The sequence below is a fragment of the Danio rerio genome, chromosome 3 (genome assembly GCF_049306965.1).
Source record: "Danio rerio strain Tuebingen ecotype United States chromosome 3, GRCz12tu, whole genome shotgun sequence".
Taxonomy (NCBI): domain Eukaryota; kingdom Metazoa; phylum Chordata; class Actinopteri; order Cypriniformes; family Danionidae; genus Danio; species Danio rerio.
Genome location: NC_133178.1, coordinates 15,940,838 through 15,967,500, shown reverse-complemented (window position 1 = coordinate 15,967,500; position 26,663 = coordinate 15,940,838). Strand labels below are relative to the sequence as shown.

The window sequence follows — 26,663 nt, the reverse complement described above, 5'->3', positions numbered from 1 at the left end:
GAGTTTTGCTGAAAGCTTTTTTTTTTAGATGGATTATTGATGATTGCATTGGGTTGCGTTACATGGTCGTTGGAAAATTAAGACCTGTTTTAGATGCTTTAAGACAGGGCTGCCCAAACTTGGTCCTGGAGGGCCGATGTCCTGCATATTTTAATTCCAACCCCAATTAAACACACCTGAACCAGTTAATTAAGCTCTTTCTAGGTAAACTAGAAACTTCCAGGCAGGTGTGTTGAAGGGAGCTTAACTGGCCCTCCAGGAGCGAGTTTTGACACCCCTGCTATAAGACCTTATAAGAAACTATTTCAGTGGTCCTATAATAAACATGGCACAATAAGGCCCAAGGCGTGTTTGGCACAGTTTGTTGCTGTAGTCAGACCAGCAAAACCCTAATTTCCACATTTTGCGCCACGTTGTTTAAATAACAAATCCATTTGCACCACATTGTGGACTGTTCCCTATAAATGACTGGGTGTTCCCTATAAATGAGGTGGGTTAAAGTGCATTGTTGGCACGTTGCTATTAAGATGAAATGAAATAAACTGTGTCATTGACCAAGTAAAAACTGATTTAAAGTCCAGCGCAGAGCGGGTTAGTTATGTGCCTATGTAAGTCCAAAACCTTACACATTGCTTAATACATACAGGCTGCACGGCAATATGCAAATAGTGTTACATATGAAAAATTTTAAAGGATTAAAATGTTACAAAATTATTATTTTCTACATAAATATAAAAACCCCTGCCTCCATCCCTTCTTCATCTCGGGAGGCTTTTTCAGTTTATTCATTACAATTTGCATTTGTATAATGTTATTATTATTAACTGTATTATTTATTAAATGTATATTTATATTTGTTTTAATAAAATCAAGTTTAGATTTGTCCACCTGTCGTGTTTTGGAGACTTCTGCATCACCATATGGGGCATAAGAATAGGATGTGTGTTTGGATATAACTTCTGACCACACTTAATTATTATTGTGCATTTATTAGTCTACTGGAAATTAGAACTAAATTCAGAAATAGTTTTGAAACAAATCTGTGCACTTAACAAGCAAAATTAAATATGTAGGGTAATGGATGTCTTCAGTGGAGTGCATACAACACGGTTTCTTTATCTATGTAAGTAAAGGAGTAAAGTAATGAGTATGAGAAAAGTAAAGAGAAAGTAAAGAGGCTGAATGGAGGAGGCTTGTTCTTTGTCCTTGCGCTGCAGATGCTCTGTTTAACTGTTTTCTCGCTAGTGAAACATTCAATTTTTCTGCTTACAAAGTCTGCCATGTAAATAACAAATGCGTTATTATGCATAATGTGTTTAATTATGCACATTATGCTCAAAACACACACATAACTCATTAAGTGAATAAGCACAACCCTGTTAGACCATGCGTCAGGGCGCAAAGCATATTTTTCCATCCTAAAAATAGCAAAAGTGGATTCAGATTATTGAAATGTAAGACTTTCTAGGACCCCACAGATACTCTGAAACTAAGCTGTGGATTACATCAAATATATTGTAATTATTAGTATCATTTTTAGGTACTACTGCTCACGTTTTTGGAGTCAAATTTCACTCATTTTAACTACATTTTATTGATCAAATTGAAAGTAAAAAATGTTCACATTAGCCCCTTGTGTATTGTTCAAATTGACTACCCTTTTGTTGTGATGGTGGCTGTTTTTGCCCAATTGACTTATATTATAATGACATTTTTGGATTGCAAAGCCATGACAGCATATAATCATGCTAGATAGGCCAGAGCAAAAGCACTTTTAGCTCTATATAAAAGCTCTGGCTTTTATATGGAGTTCTATAGAGTAAAACAGCAGATTATAGTGTGCATACATACATACACTTACTATATTACTATGCTTCTATATTTTACCTCTTTCCAATGTGGAAAATCAACAAACAATCAAGAATGCATGATTATATGCTGTCATGGATTTGCAATCAATAATGGAAGTCAATGGGGCAAAAACAGCCACCAACATAACGAAAGAGTAGTCAATTTGCCTAGAGTGCATTTCAGAATTTGTGAAAAATTTCAAAGCATTTTTCCAAAATTTCTGTCACAATAAGATTTGCCACCAAGATTCATTCCGTTTGCTGAAACACAGAGAAAGTTATGGGCAAATAAGGACTCAAAATTACCTAGGAGTTGATGAAAACATCCCCAACAGCACACCAGGCTTAATAAACATAATATGAACGCATAAATGTCTCACCTTCACCTGAAACCCCAGCTCATTTCCACCAACGCTGAACTGTGATTCGAACAAAATGGTGAATTTCTCTTCTGTAACAGATTCTGCCCCCCGTCTGTCTGAACGCCTGATCCTCTTCAAAGACTGAAGGAGAAGTGAGAAAGAAAGCACACAATGAAGGAGAGTGAAAAGAAAATTGGTGTGTAACGAGTGGTTAGTCACTATTAGACTTTTGCTTGTTCCTCATCTGGTTTAAATGGCAGCAATAATTATAACTGGCTGACTGTTTTCCTTTTCGTTCCCTTACGACAATACTATATGAGCCATAAAAGCCTAATGCTTTCCTTTTCGTTCCCTCACGACAATACTATATGAGCCATAAAAGCCTAATGCATTAAATATGATAACACAAAGTGCCGATATTCAAACTGCATATTTAGTCCAAATGTTCCATTAAACTATGATACAAACATTTACTTCACAAGTCAGGATTGTACTGTTACTTAGTGTTCACCGAATTCATTTTTGATGCTTAATCAGGAATACACTGCTGTTCTCTGAGCAGGCTGAGTAAATTATGAATAAACATAAATGGTTGCTGACAGTTTACTTAGAAACTTGATCACTGAAGTTGACACACTCAGGAGTTTTGTCCAAAATTAGCCTTAGGTGTACTTACCATGTTCCTAAAGTGAGCACTGAGAGTGCCTGTGGTCTGATGGTACTCCATCACACAGTTATTATTCAAGATCTCGCCACTGCTGTCGCTGGAAAATACACATGAGGATAAAAAAATAAAATTGTAAAACATTATATTTACACTGTAAAAAAATATTGCTGGATGAATTCAATTCAGGTTTATTTCTTTAGCGCTTTTACAATGTAGATTGTGTTAAAGCAGCTTAACATAGAAGTACTGGTAAACTAAAACTGTGTCAGTCCAGTTTTCAGAGTTGAAGTTCAGTTTAGTACAGTTCAGTGTGGTTTAATATTCACTGTTGAAAGTCGAAACCTATCCATCAGCTCTACAAGTACCAAAACCAAGCAAGCCAGTGGACAGTGGAGAGCAACAAATTTCACTAATGTATACATAAACATGAACTGAATCAACTGTACTTTTCATGTGATCTCAACTTAAATTCATCAATCAGACAAGAAAATAATAGGTCAAACTTTGCATAACTTAAAAAATGTAGTTGAAATCTGATTAATGTATTAAAATATGATGAAGCAACAAAATATTTGTTGTCTTGACTTTTTGTCATTTTACATTTTTTACAGTATATGTACGCTGAAGTCTGATGTTTACGATTATATAAGGGGTCACTAACTTGATCGATTCTTTCACTTTTTATTATTAAATAAATTACTACATGGTACCTTAACTATGGCCTAGTGTGACATATCAAAAATAAAACTATAAATAATATATAAATAGAATGCAAGTGATTTATCTTAATGGTTAGACACTAAAAGTATTGGGCTCTATTTTAACCATCTAGGCGCATATTCTAAAGTGCATGGCGCAAAAGCATTAAGGGCGAGTCTGAATCCACTTTTGCTATTGCAAGTGTGGAAAAGTGGTCTAACAGGGCTGTGCTTATTCTCTTAATAAGTGATGGGTGTGTTTTGAACATAACATGCATTAAACCAATTAGAGTCTCGTCTCCCATTCTCTTTAAGAGTCAGTTGCGTCACGCCATGGCACATTTGCTATTTACATGGCAGACCTTGTAAGGGGAAACCTGAATGCTTCAATAACAAGAAAACAGTTAAAAAGACCATCTGCAGCGCAAGAATAAAGAATGAGCCTCCTCCATTCAGACTCTTTACTTTTCTTTTACTCTTTACTTTACTCCTTTACTTTTGTGGAGTAAGGAATTTGTGGAAACTCAGTCCACTGAAGACTATATTTTACCTACAGATTTAATTTTGTTTGTTAAGCACAAAAATTTGTTTCAAAACTATTTCTAAGTATTTTCTTCTCAGTTCTAGTTTCCAGCAAACCAAAAAATAAAAAAGAATATTATTATTATAAAAAATAACAACAAACTATGAAAACTGAGTTATATCCAAACACACGTCCTCTTGCGCCTCTCACGTCCAACAGGTGGACAAATCTAAACTGGTTTTTATTAAAACAAATATAAATATGCATAAAAATAAATAATACTAATGATAATAATACCATTATACAACTGGAAATTGTCATGAATAAGCTGAAAAAAGCCCCCGGGGCATGGAGAAGTCATGGAGGCAGTCGTTTTTATTTTTATGTAAAAAATAATAAATTTTGTAAAATTTTAACCCTTTATTTTGTTCCCAATGTAAAGATATTTGTGTATTGCTGTACATCATGTATGTGTTAAGCAATGTGTACCATTATATAATCACATAGGCACATAACTAGCGCAATCTGCGCAAATGGATCTGCTTTTTAAACAATGTGGCGCAAATCATAAAAATTACGGTTGTGCTGGTCTGAAAATAGCAATAAATCCTGCCAAACACGTCTTGCACCTTATTGTGCCGGGTGTCTGACAGGGCTCATAGTGTGACTCATTTTATATGAAATTATGAATACTATTTTATTCTCCACAATTTGTAAATTACCAATGAACAGGTTAAACACACCAAATGACAACAAAACTTAACAACTTTTAAAGTGGTTCCAAAAAAGTTGAAGATACGACAAAAACGTAACAGGTCACAGAAAGCTTGTCACATGATTCTTAATGGGGTTCTTCAATTAAATAAAGTTTTGAGTGGAATTGCCTAATTTAAAATGAGCATAAAGTATTAGTGTCACACCAGAGGACATGGTTTTCAGTAGCTAAATGTATCAAGTTCCTGTTTTTAGAAATATATGGATGGAAAAAAGCAAACAATATGCCTTAAATTAGGCTTGGGGTAATTATTAAGCATTTTACCATTTTATTTTTAATAAAAACAATTTAAACTATGCTTGAGAGTTTTAAAGGTTTACTCAAAAATGTTTTAAAAACTGTAATAAGACAGCAGTTTTTATAACTACAGGTCAATGGAACAAAGAAATCTAATTATTTACTATATTTTAAATGACAACAATAATAATTATACTCATTCTTGTCATGTGTGACAGTGAAATTGTAACATCACATCAACAACCTCCACAAACACAGAACGCATGTGCTCATACAGTCAAAAATGTGCATTTTAACTCAAATTTATTGAACGCATGCAAAAAGGCTTGCGGATTAAAAAAAACAAACTGTGTTAGTAAATGAAGGATAAAAGTAAACATGCATTGTTTTAGCAGCTCCAGGCATATTTCGCCAGTGCACAATGAGTGAGTCATCACATGCACCCAGAGGAGTTGCTAAATGCAATGCAAATCTGCGTTTCTGCTCACTTTCTGGTGTTTTCGTTCTTGAGAAGGGCCTTGGCTTGTTGTTCGCTGATGATGGTGGCTTTAACCTGCGGTGGGTTCATGTGAACGTTGAGTTTGCCGCCCACCAGCAGACGCACCGTCGCTGCAAATTTCGTTTGTGTTTTCAGCACCTGAGGCGGCTGCTTTTCGATGATGAAAGTACTGCGGGAAAAACACACACACGTATATAAGGTATAATCCACAGTTAGCTGTGCATTAAAGGCTCCATGAAATTAAAATAATTTTTTTAGATAGCAAGTGCGCTTCAAAACAGTGACACAATTCGTGCTTTGAAGATACAAAACTATAACCATATATATATAGACATATATATATAAACATGTAAAGCTTGTAGTTTGTTACCTTCGCCTAAATGGATCAACGGTTTTATTGACATCAACTTATACTACAGTTTCTCATGAAATCATAACTAATAAAATGCTCTCCAGTATTTGTAATGCCCCGCCCCCTTCAAGACACTTATCATTTGCTTTTCATTTGATCCACTAGAGCTCAACCATTCTTAGCTGACAGAAGTGGCACCCGGTGTGGTCTTCTGCTGCTGTAGCCCATCTGCTTCAAGGTTGGGCATGTTGTGCTTTCAGAGATGCTCTTCTGCATACCTCGGTTGTAATGAGCAATTATTTGAGTTACAGTTGCCTTTCTATCAGCTGGAACCAGTCTGGCCATTCTCCTCTGACCTCTGGTATCAACAAGGCATTTGTGCCCACAGAAATGCCGCTCACTGGAAATTTTCTTTTTTTTCTGACCATTCTCTGTAAACCCTGGATATGGTTGAGTGTGAAAATCATAGTAGATCAGCAGTTTCTGAAATACTCAGACCAGCCCATCTTGCTCCAACAACCATGCCACGTTAAAAATCCCTTAAATCACCTTTCGTCCCCATTCTGATGCTTGGTTTGAACTGCAGCAGATCGTGTTGACCATGTCTGCATGCATAAATGCATTGAGTTTCTGCCATGTGATTGGCTGATTAGAAATTTGCATTAACAAGTAGTTGGACAGGTGTACCTAATAAAGTGGCGGTGAGTTTATATATACAAACAGTATATATACATGGCTGTATATACAGTATATTTATGCCTTTGCATTCCTAACCAGGCGAAATCTCCACCTAGTTTGTAGCAATTGAGATTGGATACAGTACGCGCTATGCTGGACAGCGTGATAGAGATGCATTCAGACACTTAAGGTTTTTTAAAAGCACAGCTCCCATTAGCTCAATGTTTCAGTGACAGCGAGGCCTGAGGCTCTGAACACACACTCACACACACACACACATGAATGAGCCTCCGCCTTCATCCCCTGCGATAAGTGTGAACACCGCCAGCATGAGGCATTAGAGGAGGACAGCAAAAGTTTGCAGACATTCCCGGTGTGCCATGAAAGTGACGCCTGAATCTCTCGGAGAAGCAGGCTCTGTTGATTTCACACAAACTCACTCCAGCACATGCAGGGTGAGCAACACACAAACACTCCTTCATGTGCCAATGAGATGCGCATTTTTTTCTTCTGGTAAAATGTGAGAATGGCCAATGTGAAAGGGAAGTTAAAGTTCAGCCGGAAAGGAACATTGCGTCACTATTTACTCATGCTGTTGCAAACCAGTTTTGATATTTCTTTCAGTGATACGAAAAAGACTGAGGGATTCGAGCTTCCAAATGTATGAGGAAAGTAGCATAAATATGTACACTGAATAAAATGACTGCTGTCTGAATATTTTAGTTGAATCAAATGAACTTTTCTAGTCATCTCAACTTAAATCAGTCAAGCTGACTAAAAACATGCGAAAGGTCTTCAGCATAGCGAAAATTCTTTCAGGTTGAAAGTTTCCTCACATCCTGATAGCAGTCATTAAATTAAATGGTTCAAGTGTATTTTTATGTATTTTAATATTCTGTAAAAGGTGTAGGACCAAGAAAAGCCTGTCCAACATTCTGTCTGAACATTACCATAGGCTGTCCTACCTGCATGTTAAGTACCTTTGCACACCCCGTTCACACAGAAAGGTTTACATAATCGGCCTATTGCACCTATTGCAGATTTAGGTTAAACGTTATATGACTAAAAACATTAAGTTGAAAAACCTGATTAAAATAAAGTAATATAAACATATCTATTCTCATGACTTTTTAGGGCTGCACGGTGGTGCAGTGGGTAGCACAATCGCACAATCCCACAGTCCAAAGACATGTGGTTGTTTAGGTGAATTGGGTGAGTTAAAATTGTCTATGGTGTATGTGTGTGAATGGCGGTGTATGGATGATTCCCAGTGATGGGTTGCAGCTGGAAGGGCATCTGCTGCATAAACATATGCTGGATAAGTTGGCAGTTCATTCCGTTGTGGTGACCCCAGATTAATAAAGGGACTAAGCCGAAAAGAAAATGAATGAATGAATCAACATCATGACTTTTGTCATATCATTTTTGATACTGTACATGAGTTATTTGCACAGCCAAGTGCAATCAGTCATTCTGAATCCATACAGCACAAACCTAACTGAACTAAAAAATTGTTAATTTTTCACGTTACAGAATCCTTTTTTGCCAGTGCAGTGAAAAAAGTATTTATACAGGTGGAGTTTAAATATGTTTAAAATATTATAATGCATTCAACCTTGAAGGATGTTTATTAAAGTAATAGAAATGAACATTTAACCACTATTTACTCTCCCTCAAGTCGTTATAAACATTAATGAGTTTCTTTTTTCTACTGAAAACAAAAGAAGATCTTTTGAAGAACGCTGAAAACTAATGAAATCACTGACTTCCATTATAGCAAATACAAATAATATGGACGTCAATGGTTACAGGTTTTCAGATCTCTTTAAGATATCTTCATTTGTGTTCAGCAGAAGAAAAATGATGTTTGTGACAGGTGAAGGATGAGTAAATGATTATGATTTGAATCAATCGAAAGTAACACAAAATACTTATTTTGTGTTTTGTTAAACTTTTTTATGCTGTTATATTTTTTAACTGGGTATAATGGAGTTTTTAGCATAAATATATAGCATAAATATTTATTATTAGCATAAATATATAGTGTTATTTATGCTCAACCTTTAAATATTCAAATATTAAAATGAGAACTTATTAGAATTAACAAACATCTTTCAGCAAACTACAAATAACCCCAAACTTAACACACACACATGCACGCTAACACACACACAGTGGAAGTCAGAATTATTAGCCCCCTGTTTATTTTTACCCAATTTCTGTTTAACAGAGAGAAGATTTTTCAACACATTTCTAAGCATAATAGTTTTAATAACTCATTTATTATAACTATTTTTTTTATCTTTGCCATGATGACAGTAAATAATATTTTACTAGAAATTTTTCAGGACACTTTAAAACAGCCTAAAGTGACATTCAAAGGCTTAACTAGGTTAATTAGGATAGCTTTGCAGGTTAGGGTAATTAGGCAAGTTATTGTATAATGATGGTTTGTTCTGTATACTATCGAGAAAAAATATAGCTTAAAGGGGCTAATAATGTTGACCTAATAATGTTAATCTAGCCAAAATAAAACAATTAAGACTTTCTCCAGAAGAAAAATATTATCAGACATAATGTGAAAATGTCCTTGCTCTGTGAAACATAATTTGGAAAATATTTAAAAAAGTAATAAAATTCAAAGGGGGGCTAATAATTCTGACTATATATATTAAATTGCAGATATTTTAGTTTTTTTTTTTTGCACTGCTTGATTTTTATTTGCAGTTTTTTTGTTTGTTTGTTTTTTAGCAAAGTTAATTTTTATTTTAAAAAAATTTATTTTCTTGCTCTGGTAAACATGACCTAGGAACTAATTAAAAAAGAATCTAAAATAATTTTGCCCTTGATCGTAGATGCCTTTTACATCTTAGAATGGAGCTTCATGGCATGAAGATGATAATTTTTGGTATTCAGTGACATGAATAACGATATGATGAATGATAAAATGATGGAAACTATCCTCAAGTATTTACTTCATATCTTTACACACTGAAAAATATTCATTGGATTTTCTAAAAGTTTTTGAAGAGGTTGCAAACAATTTATTTGGGCTGAATTGAAACAAACAAAGTTAAATTGAATTCAGTGCAGTATATATTTAAATAATCTAAAAACTCCTTACAGCAATATATAAAACAAGTGTATATGTATATAATATGTAACAGTGTGTATGATAAGTGTAATAATTAAATCCATGATGTCGATTACAGGGTAACGATAGATACTGGTACTGGTCAATGCTGTTTTCAGTGCTCTCTCTCTCACGCATACACACACACACACCTGGTGACTAAAGTGGAGATGATGTCTGTGATGGTGCTGTTGAGGTCGGTCAGCAGCTCTTCAATGGGACCTGGAATGGGCAGCTGCTGCCTCAGATGCTCAGCTCGCCGGATCTGCTGACGGTTCTGCCAAATGGTTTCTGCCAGCTTCTCACACCTGTGCTCAAACACACACACAGACACACAAACACACGTCAAACAAAAACATCTACAAGTGTTGTGTATAGGTTGCGTTAATGCAAACGTTTTGTTTTGTGTGAAAGCACAACATGCACATGCTTCTAATTGTTTACATAACTGTTATACTGCGTGATGCTTTATTTAGCTACTGTATACGCAGGGGACAAGTGTGCCTCCAGAGAAAATAACTCCCTACAGGGACTTTTGTGGAGCTTTTCCCTTATAAATAAAAAATATATAATAATTAATTATAAAAATTATATAAAATAAAATAAAACATTGTAAATAGTTTAGTATAGTCTAGTAGTGTTTATTTATATATTATTTTTGTCCAAATAAGATGATAAATAGAACAGATTCATCTTTACAGTCTTGCCCTATTTATAGTCAATATATTAATTTCGGGGGGTAAAATCTGATAAAAAAAAAAACATAATAAAATAAATAAATAAAATAAAGCTAGTAAAACAAAACAAAACAACACACACACAAAATATAGAACTGTAAGCAGGTGAAAAGCATACTGTGTGCAATAATGAAAGTATGATCACGTGCACACGGTTAACATTAGGTCCATTACTAATCTGTTCAAAGAATAGTTAAAGCATTAAAGTTAAAGCTGCTTACAAAAACAAAACTTCTTTTTTTATTTTTTTTATTCTGGCACTGTCGAAAGCAGCAGGACTGTTGGTGCATGAGTATTGCTTTTTGTCCAGTCTATTTCAAAGAGAAGTTTTCAATTGCTTCACACAAGAAAACGGGAGAACGCAAAGTACAGTATAGTATCTGTTCAATCACTGCATTAGTAATGATAGTTCACTACTAAATTGTCAGATTGCATATGTTTTAGGTATTCAGCGTGGCTAACATACATAACCACGCCCTTCCAACGATCAGCTTTGACAACAAACAGAAATGGTGAGTAGGAGGTGTCTGTTAGATTGTTATAACTCTCCCCAAACCAATTTCCTGATCTTTCTTAATGAAACGCCTACTCTACTACATAAATTCAGTTTGCAGTAATAAAAAATAAAAATAAAAAAAAGCCACGGCCACTGTTTCCTCATTTAAGATTATTAATATATGTTTAATACATTTAATATTATTAGGTTGCAGCTTCCGGTTGATGTGGACTTTAAGGACTTTTTAAAGACCCATTAATTTTAAATCAAGCACCTTTGAAATTCATACCCCATATATAGCACATATATAAGTCCTTACTCTAAACTTTACTTAACAGTTCACTTACACAGTTATATTTACATTAACAATTATATTTTTAAACATTTATCATTTTAAAAAGTCATGTTTAAAGAACTTTAATAAAAACTTGTTTAATTTCATACTGGTGATATTCTAACAAAGCTTCTGAAATATTGATAAACTGTGCATTATTTGTCAGTGTTACTATACAAGATTTAAATTGAACATTTTCTGAACATTTTTTGACAATTAAGTACAATTGTTGAAATTACACCATGAATAAAATTTAATTTCAAATTTAACTCAAGCACTTTCAAAGATTTGTGTTTGTTTTTAACTACTTTCCAGGCCTTGAAGAAATTCCCTTTAAGGCGAGTCGTTTTACTCAGCGGCCATTTCTGAAATGCCAGTATGCTCAGGCATTCTGTTTGAATGGGAAAACATCAAATTCTCCAAAATTGCTTACCAAGCTTACGATAAAATGTCATATTAGGAATCACCAATAAAGTTGTGCAACAATCGTCTCTTTAGTTTTTAATTTCTAAACATCAGAATAACACAAAATTTGCAGAAACTCATGTCTGGTTCGAGCCCCTTTCCGGAACAATCATCGGTCTATAGTGATTGATGATTGGCTCCTGTACTAGAAGGCGGGACTTCATTCGCTACATTGACCATTACTGCTACACTCCAGGAATTCTGCATGTGTGTCTCTCTTTCACTCTCTCTCTCCCTCTATCTTGCGCACACGCGTGCTTGTTTTGTCTCCGCCTCGCTTCTCTCTCTTTAGGCTTCACAGGTTCAACCCCCTTCGGATTGTTATTGGCTGTAGGATTGGTCAATCATCATTATTTTCGGTGACGTGGCAGCTTCTGCGGCCAATCTGAGTGGTTGCCAAATTTTTAAAAAGACGACAAGCAGGACGCCGGACAGATGCTTATGTGTTCCTGTTTTGTTCTTTGTTTTAATCTGCCTCCCCTTATTTTGATAATTGTTTTGCCAAAGTTGTTATTTCCATCTTGTTTATTTTTCATTCATTTTCTTTTTTATTCTTTATTTGAGATCATTTGTTGATGTCCTTTATTTTCCCCAGGGGGATTTGGAGAGGTAGATGTCAGGTGACTTACATCCTTACATCAACTAGCGGACCTGTGTACAGGCACACCAGGTTTAGGAGTGAGCGCTGGCATTGTATAATTCTGTTTGGTTAAGATTAGAGTAGGTAAGTTAGGGTGTGTAAACGCCAAACACTTGCTTTCGAATCTTTTGTGTTTAGTTAGGAAAAAGGGATATACTGAGTTAGTTTGATTTTCGGTTTTGTTATTTTCTTTTCTTTCAGCGGCACTTGTCTTCTTCCCCTGCCAGGTTTATTTTTTGATTATTTTGTTATTATAAATTGTAAATAATTTGCCTTTTGTGGTTATTTGTTGTTATCTATAATACTCTTGTTAATTATTACTATTTTCTGTTTATCTTCGATTTCTGTATAATAAATTATCCTCTTTTTGGCAGTATTTTGGTCAATGCATGGTTTTCTTTATTTCCCATATTACACAAAATTGCCACAATATAAATGTTGCTTACTTCAGTCCCTAGTCTAACATCAAGAAGTCATAAGTTACACTTTTCCCCATTCAAAACTATATGAGTGACATGTCTTGTGTATTCTATGGTCTTTGCCTTGAATCCATCCCAGCAGGCACAGGATGTCAACATGACGTCAGATTGACGTTCTACCCCAACATCATGGGGCCGTAGGAATATTCTGATGTCAAAATCCACCATCTGGCAGATGGCAATGTCCGTTGTGTGGACGTTACTACTATAATGTCAATCAAACGTTGGATTTTGGTAACTTTCCAACAAAAACTAAAATTAAGCAACTATCAACATCCTTTGATGTCGTTATTGGACGTCAAATAACACTGTCCTAGAAGCTAGTTAGACATTGAATATTGGTCACCTGATTTCACAACCTAAACCTCATCTAATATTAATGTCTTATGATGTTGTATGCCTGCTGGGATATGTCTGAAATTTAAGTATTTTTAAGAAGAGTGGGAACACTGCTAAGATCACATTTGCATGCATATTGACAAATGGACATAAATTAAAACTCTAATCTTTAGGGACAAGCCAGCACTGGCCCGATCAGACCATTGACAATCCTGTTTACTATCTTAAGCATATCTCAGATGGTCCCCAGGCCATCCTTATTGTTGAACCCTGTTTAAAAAAAAAAAAAAAGGTCACACTTTACAATAAGGTTCATTATTTAATGTTAATTAATGCATTTACTAACATTAACGTTAGTTAACCTTAGTTAATGAAAATACAGTAGTTCATTGTTAGCTCATGTTAACTCATGGTGCATTAACTAATGTTATCAAGCATGGACTTGGATGGTAATAATGCATTAGTAAATGTTCAATTATGATTAATAAATGCTGTACATGTGTTGTTCTTGATTAGTTTATGTTAGTAAATGCATTAACTACTGAACCTTATTATAAAGTGTTACCAAAAAAACTACAATTACAAATTTCTTTTAAACCAGCCAAAGTGGCTATTGGGATTAGCTGTCTAACCCGCCACAGCTGAAATCTAGCTGTAATTTGTCGGGTTGGCGGGTGTTAATGTCAAGCCCTGGTCATAAATCAGATGGCTAAGTGAATAAGAGCACCATGACTGTAGTATGTCCAGTCCTCCCTCAGGCGGGCCGCCGTTTCCAGCCAGCTGCTGACGTCTCTTCCACTGAATCAGCTCATCGTCAAGAATCACCGTCTGCTGTTTGCGGAGCAACGCCAGTGTCTTCTGGTGTTTCTCTGCCAAGCTCTGACCACAAACAAACACACACAAGTTCATATAACATCCCACAAACACACATGACTGCATGCACTGTACTCAGGTAAATAACTACAGCCCTCAGGTTTAGTGACTTAGTGGCAGAATTCAAAACAGAGTCTTTTTATTTAAAAAATATGATGCAAATCAGAACTGACAGCATTTATAAACCATTTTCTCACAGACTCTGTCAAAGTAGATGTTAGTTTCAGTACCTTAATCTTAAGGATATCTATAAGCTTGTGTGATTCAAAACAGTGACCAAATTTGCATTTAGAAAATACAAATATCCAAACCTGCTGTTTGTCATGTCTGCCTAAAAAAAAATTAGCAAATTCAAAACACAACTAAAAAACACGCAAATCCAATTCATAAATTATAAAATAAAAGATTAAAAAATGCACAAATCCAATTCATAATTTCAAAACACGATTCAAAAATACACAAAACCAATTTACAAATTCTAAACACGATTCAAAAATACGCAAAACCAATTTACAAATTCTAAACACGATTCAAAAATACGCAAATCCAATTTGTAAGTTTAAAACACAATTCGTAAATACACAAATACAATTCGTAAATTTAAAACATGATTCAGAAATACACATATTGAATTTGTATATTTAAAACTTGATTCATAAACATCCTCATTGAATTCGTAAATTCAAAACACAATTAAATACACAAATTCAAATCTTAAATTTCAAATGAGATTCAAAAATATACACATTTAATTTGCAAACTCAACACAATTCAAAAATAAAAGAAATCAATTCGAAATTTCAAAACACAATTCACATTTACTGAATTTACGAATTGTGTGTTTACAAATGTACAAATGGGATTTTGTAAGTGTGAATTGTGCTGTAGTTGTATGAATTTTCATTTTGTAAAAGTATTATTTTTGAGACTGATCTCTCTCCATACTAGTGTGCTACAAAACAGTGAAAAATTCACCTTTAGAAGATATAAACATTAAAACGTTTGCAGTTTGTCACTTCCACCGTAATTAATCTAAAATGTGATGTCACATCATACTTATCAAATCTTCGGACCAATCAAATGCCCTCTAGTATCTGACATGCCCCGCCCCTTTCTATATGTGTTAAAGCTCAACTTCTGTCACTGGCAGAGCTGTGAGAATAACAAAATGCAATTAACTGACTTTTAATAAAGGGGAGGAGCTACTTTATGCTCCGCCCTGTCTTGGTGTTTCAGTTAAAAAAATATCACACGTCAAATAAAAATCCACTCCACGCAATCCTTAAAGTCACAATTAAATACAACCAGATATTTTCATTCGTAAGTGAATCAAAAACCTGTTCAGAGCTTAGCCAATCAGAGGTTATTATTTAAATATAGATCCCTTAAAGCAGGGGTGTCAAACTCAGTTCCTGGAGGGCCGCAGCCCTGCACAGTTTAGATTTAACCCTAATTAAACACACCTGATCAAACTAATTGAGTGCTTCAGGCTTTCTAAAAAAAACGCAGGTAAATGTGTTGAAGCCAGGTTAGAACTAAACTATGAAAGGTTGTGGCCCTCCATGAACTGAATTTGATACCCTTGACTTAAATGTTCTCTCAAAAATATCAAATATCAAAGCATCTTCTTTTCTGTTCAACAGAAAAAAGGAGCTCACAAAACTCTGCAACTACTTGAGGGTGGGTAAAGTTAATTCTTTTAAGCAACAATCCATACCAATAGACACAAACCCGAAGAATTATAACCTTTTCACTCAACCCTTTAAAAGGGCAACATATTTTGGGGGATACAAACATTATAAATCAATTTTTCTTTTAAATTTCCTATTTTTATTTATTATTAATTGTGTCCTAATAAGATAGATTATAGCAATAAACTAGTTTTTTTTTTCAATCAACCCTACTTAGGGTTAATATAAATTAATTTTATGGGGAAAAAAGACTGCATTCGTCTAATCGAAAACATAGTAAAAAGTGGTAAGAGTATTAAATATTGTTAATAAAATGGTTATTGTAATACAAATGTGAGATATAAAATTATATTTTACATTTGAATATATCTTAAACTCTTTTTTATCCTGTAATGCCAAGCTGAACTTTCAGCGTAAATGTTTTATTCTTCAATGTCACGTAATCCTTCAGAAATTAATCTAATCTGATGATTTGATGCTCACCATTTATTTTGATCAGTGATAAAAAGAGCTCTGTGTTAAATATTTTTAAAGTATGTTAAATATTTTTCACTGGATCCTTTGATGAATAGAAGTTTTTTGGATAGTACTTTTAGTACTACTATTTTTAATAGTACAAGTACTATTTTCTTTGAATAGTACTTTTTTTTGTATTAATATTATATGTTAGACACCAAGGGTCACACATGTCCTGTACATGTGGTTAAATTGACAATAAAGCTGACTTTGACAGCCTGTATTTGAAACAATAAAAAAAATACTGTGACATTATTAACATTGTTGTGACGTTATTAAACTTAATATATGTATTGTATTACTTACTATTTTTAATGGCAATGCAGTAGGGTATATGCTGAAGGACTTTTAATTTGTCAATAACCGGGGTCAAACACTTCCGTTTAAAATCGTCACGTTTAAGATCTGATTTCTTGAAAAGACAGTGATCTTCCTTAGCTGAGTGATATCCGATATAAAGTGGTTCTCAGAATGTACAAGAAGCAATGCATTAAATTACATTTTCCTCCCCTATGTCTTTAAAATAGGAACATTTATTTTACCCCGGTATATTCAATGGAGCTTCTGCGCTAGCCTGCTTATACTGACGGTTGCATGCATATAAACAGCTTTTCATCTCATTTTACCTTTGAGCAACTAAATGAATGCCAAAGTTTATTTAACTGACTGTATTTTAATCACATTACAACATCAATGCTGTAAAAGGAACCGTATAAAATGAAAAAAAGTCATGTTAACCGATCACCGGAAGTTTATCAGTATGAGAAAAAAAAAAACACCAGCTCGGCATATACCCTATTTTACAAACGATTAAGACATTAAGATGCCTAATTAAGTGAATGCTCTGCAAACCATTCATTTTGTGCGTTTGTATGTGTGTGTGTGTACCAGTCTGTATTTCTGCAGGGTGTTAGCTTCTCGGGTCAGCCAGGCCTCAACTGTGGCTCTCTTGCTGAGCAGGCTAGGCTCTCGTAGCTGTCGGTCTGCTGGAGGCAGTGTCGCCAGACTCGATAACTGAGCTGCACACAACACACACACACACACACACAGACAAATTAACACACAAATATGCCATATTCTTGCTCAGTATGAGACAGAATGAAAAGGTGACTTCTAGCAAGTTCTGTTCATAATATATATACATTTTTTACAAATTTCATACAGCAAGTCCTGTCTTACAATGATCAGTGGCAGAGCTGTGATAAAACCAAATGCTATTGGCTGTTTTTTTTAAAGGGGAGGAGCTATCCTACGTCTCACCCTCTGCAATGGACAATGCACATGTCAAACTTTAAATATCAATCTCAGCACCAAAGCTTAGTTGAGATATTAATTCAATTATATAAACCATCTTGGATCATAGCCCTGAGCAGGATTCAGATTTGAAAACAAAATGCACTTTTATTCTGCAAAATGTAGTATTGGCCCAAGAGGACTGAATTCAGACCTGTTTGATTATTCAACAGCATACCCAAGTATTATGGGAGCACATATGCTATTTTAATGAGGACTTTTTGCAGCATCATGTACTGAATGCTAAAAAGGTATGTATGCAAGCACATAACTAGTATGCTGGTAATGCATGAATGTTCTATCGTGAGTGAATCCAGCAATAGAAAAAGAGAGTGCATATGTGAAAAAAGGAATATCTTGTACATCACTTAAGATAAATGCATCATGGTATGAGTGCAGATGTAGATGTGAGTTGATGAACCATATACAGTTGAAGTCTGAATTATTAGCCCTCCTGAATGCTTTTCCCCCAAATTCTGTTTAACATTTCTAAACATAATAGTTTTAAAAACTAATTACTAATAAATGATTTATTTTATCTTTGTCATGATGACAGTAAATAATATTTGACCAGATATATTTCAACAAACTAGTATTCACTTTAAAGTGACATTTAAAAGCCTAATGTGGGTAACTAGGCAAGTTAGGGTAATTAGGCAAATAATTGTATAACAATGGTTTGTTCTGTAGACAATTAAAAAATATACAGTTAAAGTCAGAATTATTAGCCCCCCTTTGAATTATTTTTTCATTTTTAAATAGTTTCCAAATTATGTTTAACAGAGCAAGGAAATTTTCACAGTATGTCTGATAATATTTTTTCTTCTACAGAAAGTCTTATTTGTTTTATTTCGGTTAGAATAAAAGCAGTTTTTAATTTTTAAAAAATCAATTTTGGGACAAAATTATTAGCCCCTTTAAGGTAATTTTTTTCGATAGTGTACAGAACAAACTATCGTTATAGAATAACTTGCCTAATTACCCTAACCTGACTAGTTCACCTTATTAACCTAGTTAAGCCTCTAAATGTCACTTTCAACTGTATAGAAGTGTCTTAAAAAATAATCAAGTAAAATATAATTTACTGTCATCATGGCAAATATAAAACAAATCAGGTATTAGAAATAGGTTTTTAAAACTATTTTGCTTAGAAATGTGCTGAAAAAAATCTTCCCTCCATTAAACAGAAATTGGAGAAAAAAATAAACAGGGGTGCTAATAATTCAGGGGGGCTAATAATTCTGACTTCAACTGTATAGCTTAAAGGGGCTCATAATTTTGACCTTATAATGGTTATAATGGACCATATAATGGTTAAAATTCGAGCTGAAATAAAACAAATAAGACTTTCTCCAGAAGAAAAAATATTATAGGAAATACTGTCAACAATTCCTGGCTCCGTTAAACATCATTTGGGAAAATATTGAAAAAATACATAAAAAATGTAGAGAAGGGCTAATCATTTTGACTTCAACTGTATATATACTGTATATACACGCATACCCTGTATTCTGAGGCTCTCCTGGTATTGTATAATGAAGTACTCCTGTGTGTGCTGTAGTTTTCTGAGGTCGTTCTCTGTGTCCTGAGTCAGTATTCGCAGCTCCTCGAAGGCCTGGTTTATCTGGTGGTATTTCTGTGACATGCTGTCCATTAACCCGCCCACCGGTGAACTCGACTGTAAAATCATGAAAAAATGTATTAAAATTAAGACAAATTATGATCAGAACATTTCCGGAGAATGCAAAGAAACATGCCAATTCTCATAAAGTAAAAAATAATTCAAATATATTATGCATACATTTCTAAATAATAAACACGACACGCAATGAAATTAAATAAAAAATTATTCTGTTCATGTATATATTTAGACACAAAAGCGCTGTATGGATTTGATTGGCTGATAGCCGTGTAATATTTTATTAGTCGACAATGTAGTTGTTTAGATTCCAGCTATGCAGTTTATTCATTAGGATAAGGCCTATCTTAAAATATTTAATATTTCTGACAGAGTGCATCGGCGGCCATCAGTCTGTCTTTGAGTAAAGACTGTCTTTTTTAATAAAGACGGTTGATGTTGTCCATCCACGAGATGGCGACGGAGCCTGCATAATAAGCTCTTAGAGGAGGAAAAACTCAGCGTATTTTTAAACTACAGCTGATCACACCATTATAAAACTGGTAAGTGACTTTCTAAGTCGATCTCTCTGTTTTGTATGTTGTAGTGCTGAATTTATACCATATAATTGTAGTGTGTGAGATGGGACTCACATATTAGGAATGTATGTATTTTGTGTTGACCACTCTTCACTCTTTGTATAACCCTGAGTTACTTTTTGGTTGGCCATCTTTGTTTCTCATGCGTCTCATGTTTTCATTACTGCAGACTAAATCAGTAAACAGAAAGAAAGAAGAAATGCCCGCATGTGTTTTGCGTTTTTCCTTTTAAACACAATAGTTATCGGGAAGCTTCCGCGCTGCTTTGCTATGGCTTTTTCAGGGTTAATTATTGTGATCTCCTGATTGCAACAGAGAAATACTGGGAAAATTCTGTAAACTGATGGCATTTCATGCCGTTCGGCCTTATAATCTTAAAATGTGAGCAAAAATCACCCGTTTTGTCATCACTTTAGACATTACACTAAAGAATCATTCAAATACTTGTTCTAAAGTTATGTTAGTGAATGAGCAACAGTTTCTGCTGTTCTCACAGTCACTGCAGATGTGGATGAATGGCGGAAGAAAGTAGTTCCTCATACAAAAGGATTTTGAGATTCTGAGTTTTTTATACATGATTATGCCGTCGAACTGTGTAAGAAATGCAATATCACACTCAAAGCAGTGTGATGTGGGTGTATATCATCACTGGTGGGACACTAACAACAAATGCCAACAACATATATATATATTCATATATATACTGTATATATGAAGTACAACTATACAAATTATAACTATGATTGTTGTAATCAGTGGCAAATAAGTCAATTTATCACTTTAAAATTTAAGATTTTTTATTCATTATTTATCAAAAAAATGTATGCTTTTTCCAAGTAACACATTTCTAATTACTAATTTCTTTTGTCTTAACATGTGGCAGTACATAATATTTCACCAGTTATTTTGCTAGATTTTAGTTTAAAAGTGGCGATGCGGTGGTGCAGTAGGTAGTGCTGTAGCCCCACAGCAAGAAGATCGGCGGTTCGAGCCTCGGCTGGGTCAGTTCGCTTTTTCTGTGTGAGTTTGCATGTTCTCTCAGTGTCCGCATGGGTTTTCTTCAGGCGCTTCGGTTTCCCGCACAGTCGAAAGGCATGTGGTACAGGTGAATTGGGTAGGCTAAATTGTCCGTAGTGTATGAGTGTGAATGAGCGTGTATGGATGTTTCCCAGAGATGGGTTGCAGCTGGAAGGGCATCCTCTTCATAAAACATATGCTGGATAAGTTGGCGGTTCATTCTGCTGTGGCGACCCCAGATTAATAAAGGGACTAAGCCGAAAAGAAAATGAACGAATGAATGAGATAAAAAGTTAATTTAAGGTTAATAGAGGTTAACCTAGATGAATTAGGTCAGCTAGGCCATTTATTGGACAACAATGGTTGTTGCTTAGCCAAGCGAAAAAATGATAATTTCCTAAGGGGGCTAATAATATTGAGCATAAAAATACACATACTTTTAAATGCAAAAAACTGATTTTAATCCAGCCAAACTGAAAAAAAAGACTTTTTCCAGAAAGAAAAAAAATGAAGAGCAAATACTGGAAAAAGTTTTTGCTCTGTTAAACATCACTTCGGAAATATTAGAAAAAACATTACAATTTCACAGGAGAGCTAATAATGTTGTCTTATAAATGGTCAAGAAATGGACTTGTAGAAAATATACGTATTTAAAATTTTAAAAATACATAGATTAGCTAATACATATTTATTGTACATTAGGATCACAATAGATTTGACGGTGTATTTATTACTGTATGGGTTTTAAATATGGGAACATCTAGTTTTCAAACATAAATCATACAAACCAAAATGTCATTATACAATGTAAATGCACAGCAATAATGATAACTATAACAATAACCACTGTATATTAGCATCCACCACAATATGTGTGCAGTGATGTTGTTTATACTGTAGTAAATGCACATGTTTTTGATGTTATTCCCTTTAAGACAAAAAGAGTATTCGTTGATTTTGATTGTACATATATTTTTTTTCACTCTTGTAGTTTATGAATTAAGGAGCAACTCAGATTTAGAAATCGTCCTTAATATTCTGCTAAATAAAACAAAACCAGCTAATTTACATATTTGTATTTTATTTTTAGGTTATCATGTCAGCCCCATTGTGTGTGGATAACCAACATGACTGAGGTTTCTCCTTTATGCCTGAGTGCATGTGTGTGTGTGTTTAAACAAACTAAATATTATGTATATAGCACATGAATGGCATATGAACACATTTGATAGATCGTACTGTACAAATCTGAGAACATGAGTGGGCATTTCACGAGCTTCATGATTTATTGATATCATCTTTAGGTTTTATGATTTTATGGTTTGTGAGTTTAGTTGATAAAATCCGACATTTCCTCTTTTACTCCCATAAAAAGTAGCTTGGGCTTTACAGATATCATGAATTTGAGTGTAGGGAGGAGATTTGTCTGTGTTTTATCCAAAGCAATCGTGCACGTTTTATTTGTGAAGATCGTAAAAGTCAGTCTCAGGTACAGTACAGTAGCCCTGTTTATTATCTATGATGCTTCTAGGAGTTGACTGCACTCACTGAACTCCAGTCTGTGAGGCATGACTGACGCACATATGAACAATGGCAATGATTTAAACCAGAAGGAGACCGCAGTTATTTCTTTTTATAATGTGAGAAATAATGCAGTACAGTGTTCATAAATCACAGGAACGTACTGTAAAATTATGAGGGAAGCAAAATTATGAGTTCTGTGAAATGAATCACGCACTCTGGAACAATCTGGGTTTCCACATATTGTGTTAAATGTCATTTTGTGATTTTTGTCTTATACATTTTAAAAATTAAATAATGTTTTTAAATTGAGCCAGATCAGTCTGAAAAATAATACATTTACAAAAAAATTTATACATGCAAAGCACAATTTACATTTACAACATTCAATTTGTAAATTCAAAACACATCTCATAAATACCACACGCAATTTCTGAATTCAAAAGTAAAAATCATAATTTTCCATAATTTCCCAAAATGAATTGGATTTGTGAATGTTATAAATCGTGTTCTGATCTTACAAATTGGATTTGTGTTTTTACAAAGACTGTTTTGAATTTCAGAATTGGATTTGAGTATTTACGAATCATGTTTTGAACTTAGATTAGATTTGTTTATTTATGAATTGTGTTTTAAATTTACGAATTGGATTTGTGTATTTTTGAATCTTGTTTTGAATTAATGAATTGGATGTGCGTATTATTGAATCTTTTTTAACTTACAAAGTGGATTTGTGTATTTTTGAATTGTGTTTTAAATATATACAAATTGTGTATTTACGAAGAGTGTTTTGAATTGACGAGTTTGATTTGTGTATATTATGAACTGTGTTTTGAATTTACGAGTTGGATTTGTGTATACAATGAATTGTGTTTTGAATTTACGAATTTAATTTCTGTTATTACGAATCGTGTTTGAACTTACAGATTAGACTTGTGTATTTTTTAATCGTGTTTTGATATTATGAATTGGATTTGTACTTTTACAAAAAGTGTTTTTTTTCCCCAGAGATGGGTTGCGGCTGGAAGGGCATCATCTGGCAGTTGGCAGTTCATTCCGCTGTGGCGACCCCGGATTAATAAGGGGACTAAGCCGACAAGAAAATGAATGAATGAATGAATAAAAGAGTGTTTTGAACTTACAAATTAAATTTGTGTATTTTTGAATTGTGTTCTGAACTTACAAATTGGATTTGTGTATTTATTAATCGTGTTTTAAAGGGCATATAGGTGACACCTTTTTTCATATTTATTATAAGTCTTTTGTGTCCCCAGAATGTGTCTGTAAAGTTTAAGCTCAAAAAACCCATCAGAGTATTTATTATAGCTGTTTGAAGTGTCTGTATTATAGCTGGGAAAAGGTTGTTGCGTTTTTTTTGCACTGGGCCTTTAAGGCTAGTCATCCCCGCCCACCGTTCCCACGTGCCAGTCAGCAACATGCCTCAACACGCCCTTGGCTGCCTCAGGAAGCAGATCTCACGTAACATTTGTGAGAAATACAACATTAAGAACTATTTGATGCATTTTTTTGTGGAGTTGCAACAATGAGTTCACGCACACACACCCACACAAACACATAGCACAGACACGTAGCGCAGACACACACACATATACATAGCGTAGACACACAGACACACACACACACATATAGCACAGACACTTAGCGCAGACACACACACATACATAGGGTAGACACGCAGACACACACACACATACATACATAGCGCAGACAAACACACACACACACACACACACACACACACACACACACACACACACACAGAGAGACAGTGAGAGAGACACGCGGCTGTGCTGATGAAGTGAATCGGAAGTGAATCGCTGTACTTCACTGTACTTCACACGTGCACACGTTTTAAAACATGTTAAACTTGTAAAACTCACTCTTGATCACGTCTGATGATGATTAATGATCCTAGCAAACTGAACAGACCTTTTATTCCCGGTTGCTTTGCGCTCGTCCTGTCTTGTTGATATAATTATTTGCATTACTACAGAGACATGTTAATGCCCGCAGCTGTCAATCAATATTGGTGGGCGGGGGACAGCACTCCTACGTCAAGTTGCGGTCGGTCTGAAAACCGCTCCAATTGGTCCACCGTTTTTATGTTGTTAAATTTGAAAAAAAAGGACTAGGTGTGTTTATTTCACCCCAATATGACAGTACTATTCTTACACACGTATGTCAAAACAGCTTTAAAAGTAGATTTTTCACCATAGGTGCCCTTTAAATTGACGAATTGGATTTGCATGTTTACGAGAAGTGATTTGAATTTCTGAATTGAATTTGTGTTTACGAATTGTGTTTGGAACTTACAGATTAGATTTGTGCATTTTTTAATAATTTTTTGAACTTATAAAGTGGATTTGTGTATTTTGAATCGTGTTTTGAATTTCTGAATTGGATTTGTGTATGTTATTAATCGTGTTTTGAACTAACAAATTGGATTTGCATGTTTACAAATCGTGTTTTAAACTTATGAACTGGATTTGCATATTAAATAATCGTGTTTTGAACTTACAAATTGGATTTGGGTATTTCCGAATCGTGTTTTGAGTTTATGAATTGGATTTGTGCATTTACGAATCGTGTTTGGAACTTACATATTAGACTTGTGTGATTTTGAATCGTGTTTTGAACTTACATATTACATTTGTGTATTTATGAATCGTGTTTTGATCTTATGAATTGGATTTGTGTATTTACGAATCGTGCTTTGAACTTACATATTACATTTGTGCATTTACAAATCATGTTTTAAACTTATGAATGAGATTTTTGTATTTACTAATCGTGCCTTGAATTTACAAATTGGATTAGTGCGTTTACAAATGCTGTTTTGAGTTCACGAATTGGATTTGTGTATATATTATATAATATATTTATACTGTTTTCAGAACAAAGCCAGAAGAGAAGATAATGTTCATCTGAAATCAGCTGACATCCAAGTGAACTGTGCTAATGTAATGATAGTGAACTCCGTGTCACACACTCACATTAGTGGCCTCTCTGACGAGTCTCTGCTCCGTGTAAAGGATGTGTTTGATGCATCTCACCAGCTCCAGCGGACAGCGGTCATACGTGCTCTGAAAACACACACATATTCACAACCAGAATTGAATGATACACACATGCACACAGCTCCATTTACTCTGTCTTGTTTTACTTGAACACACACAAATATATGTGCAGCAGTAATGACAGTAAACACTGAGACTGCACTTTCCTGACCAACCTGTTCTTTATTAACATGCACTGATATACTGTTTGTCAACATCTGCCTCTTTAACATAATTTTTTTATTTCTCTATCTATAATCGTAAATTTTACAATCGTTATTTTTAATTGATCACTTTTTTAGCTAATATTTTCAATATATAAAAAACAAGCCCAACCTTTAGCTGTGAAGCGTAATGTCCTAATTTAATCTTGAGTAAGAATCCATCCTCTCCGACTTGATGCTCTGCTTTCTTCTGTAGTTCCTGAATCAGGCTGTCCAACAAGCGCTTGGCTTTAAGCTCCTCTTGAGGGTTCTCTAAATCTATTGCGTCCCTGACAGAAGACAGACGGACATGTTTAAAAACACCAGAAGATTTTTTTAAATGATGTAAATGTGGTTAGTGAACTTGTGACTTACCAGAGTTGTCCCTCTATCCACTGGGACAGGTAGTGTCGCACCTCTATGGGGAAGTGTTGGCCATAGAGAGACTGCATCTGGTGTAGAGCATCTCCCTGCAGCTGCTGGGCCTGAATCCACACGGCCATGATCACTCTGAAAAGAACACCACAAGAACGTTGTGATTTTGCCAAGTACGATGCAATGAAGGATTAACATCTATGTTGATCCTGGATCATTTTTGTAATCCATACCTTTTCCCTAGCCCTAAACCCAACCATAACTGTATATTATTCAGTCAGAGGAGAAAAATAGTTGGATGACAATCATGTAGAAGTGCATAACCCTAACCGTAAGCCAAAACTTAACATGGTAAACTTATCTCTTAATTCTGATTGGCTGATTGGAATGTTGTTCCAGGATCAACATAGATGTTAATCCCTAAACATGTCCTTCTTGGTGAAATCAGGTTGGTGACACCGCAACATGTTAAATTCAATTCAATTCATCTTCATATATAGCACTTTTACAATGTAGACTGTGTTAATGCAGCTTCTAGTTATTTGAAACTGCTTCAGTCCTGTTTTCAGAGTTGAAGTTCAAAAAGTTCTTAAAGGGATATAAATGAAACGGATAG

General features: G+C 34.5%; 1 protein-coding gene across 11 annotated transcripts in view; it reads right to left on the bottom strand.

Moving 5' to 3' along the window:
• stat5a (signal transducer and activator of transcription 5a) overlaps positions 1–26,663 on the bottom strand; it is a 199,095-nt gene that overhangs the window by 38,165 nt on the left and 134,267 nt on the right. For all 11 annotated transcript variants that reach the window (XR_012397748.1, XM_073937307.1, XM_073937320.1 and 8 more), the window contains 10 exon segments: positions 26,048–26,182; positions 25,806–25,962; positions 25,407–25,496; positions 19,141–19,315; positions 17,233–17,363; positions 13,992–14,143; positions 9,927–10,082; positions 5,601–5,780; positions 2,889–2,976; positions 2,231–2,353 (listed from right to left, as the gene is read on the bottom strand). Coding sequence is in view for 10 of the 11 variants with exons in the window: in XM_073937307.1 (XP_073793408.1) it covers positions 2,231–2,353; positions 2,889–2,976; positions 5,601–5,780; positions 9,927–10,082; positions 13,992–14,143; positions 17,233–17,363; positions 19,141–19,315; positions 25,407–25,496; positions 25,806–25,962; positions 26,048–26,175 (1,380 nt within the window). In the remaining variant the exon portion in view is untranslated.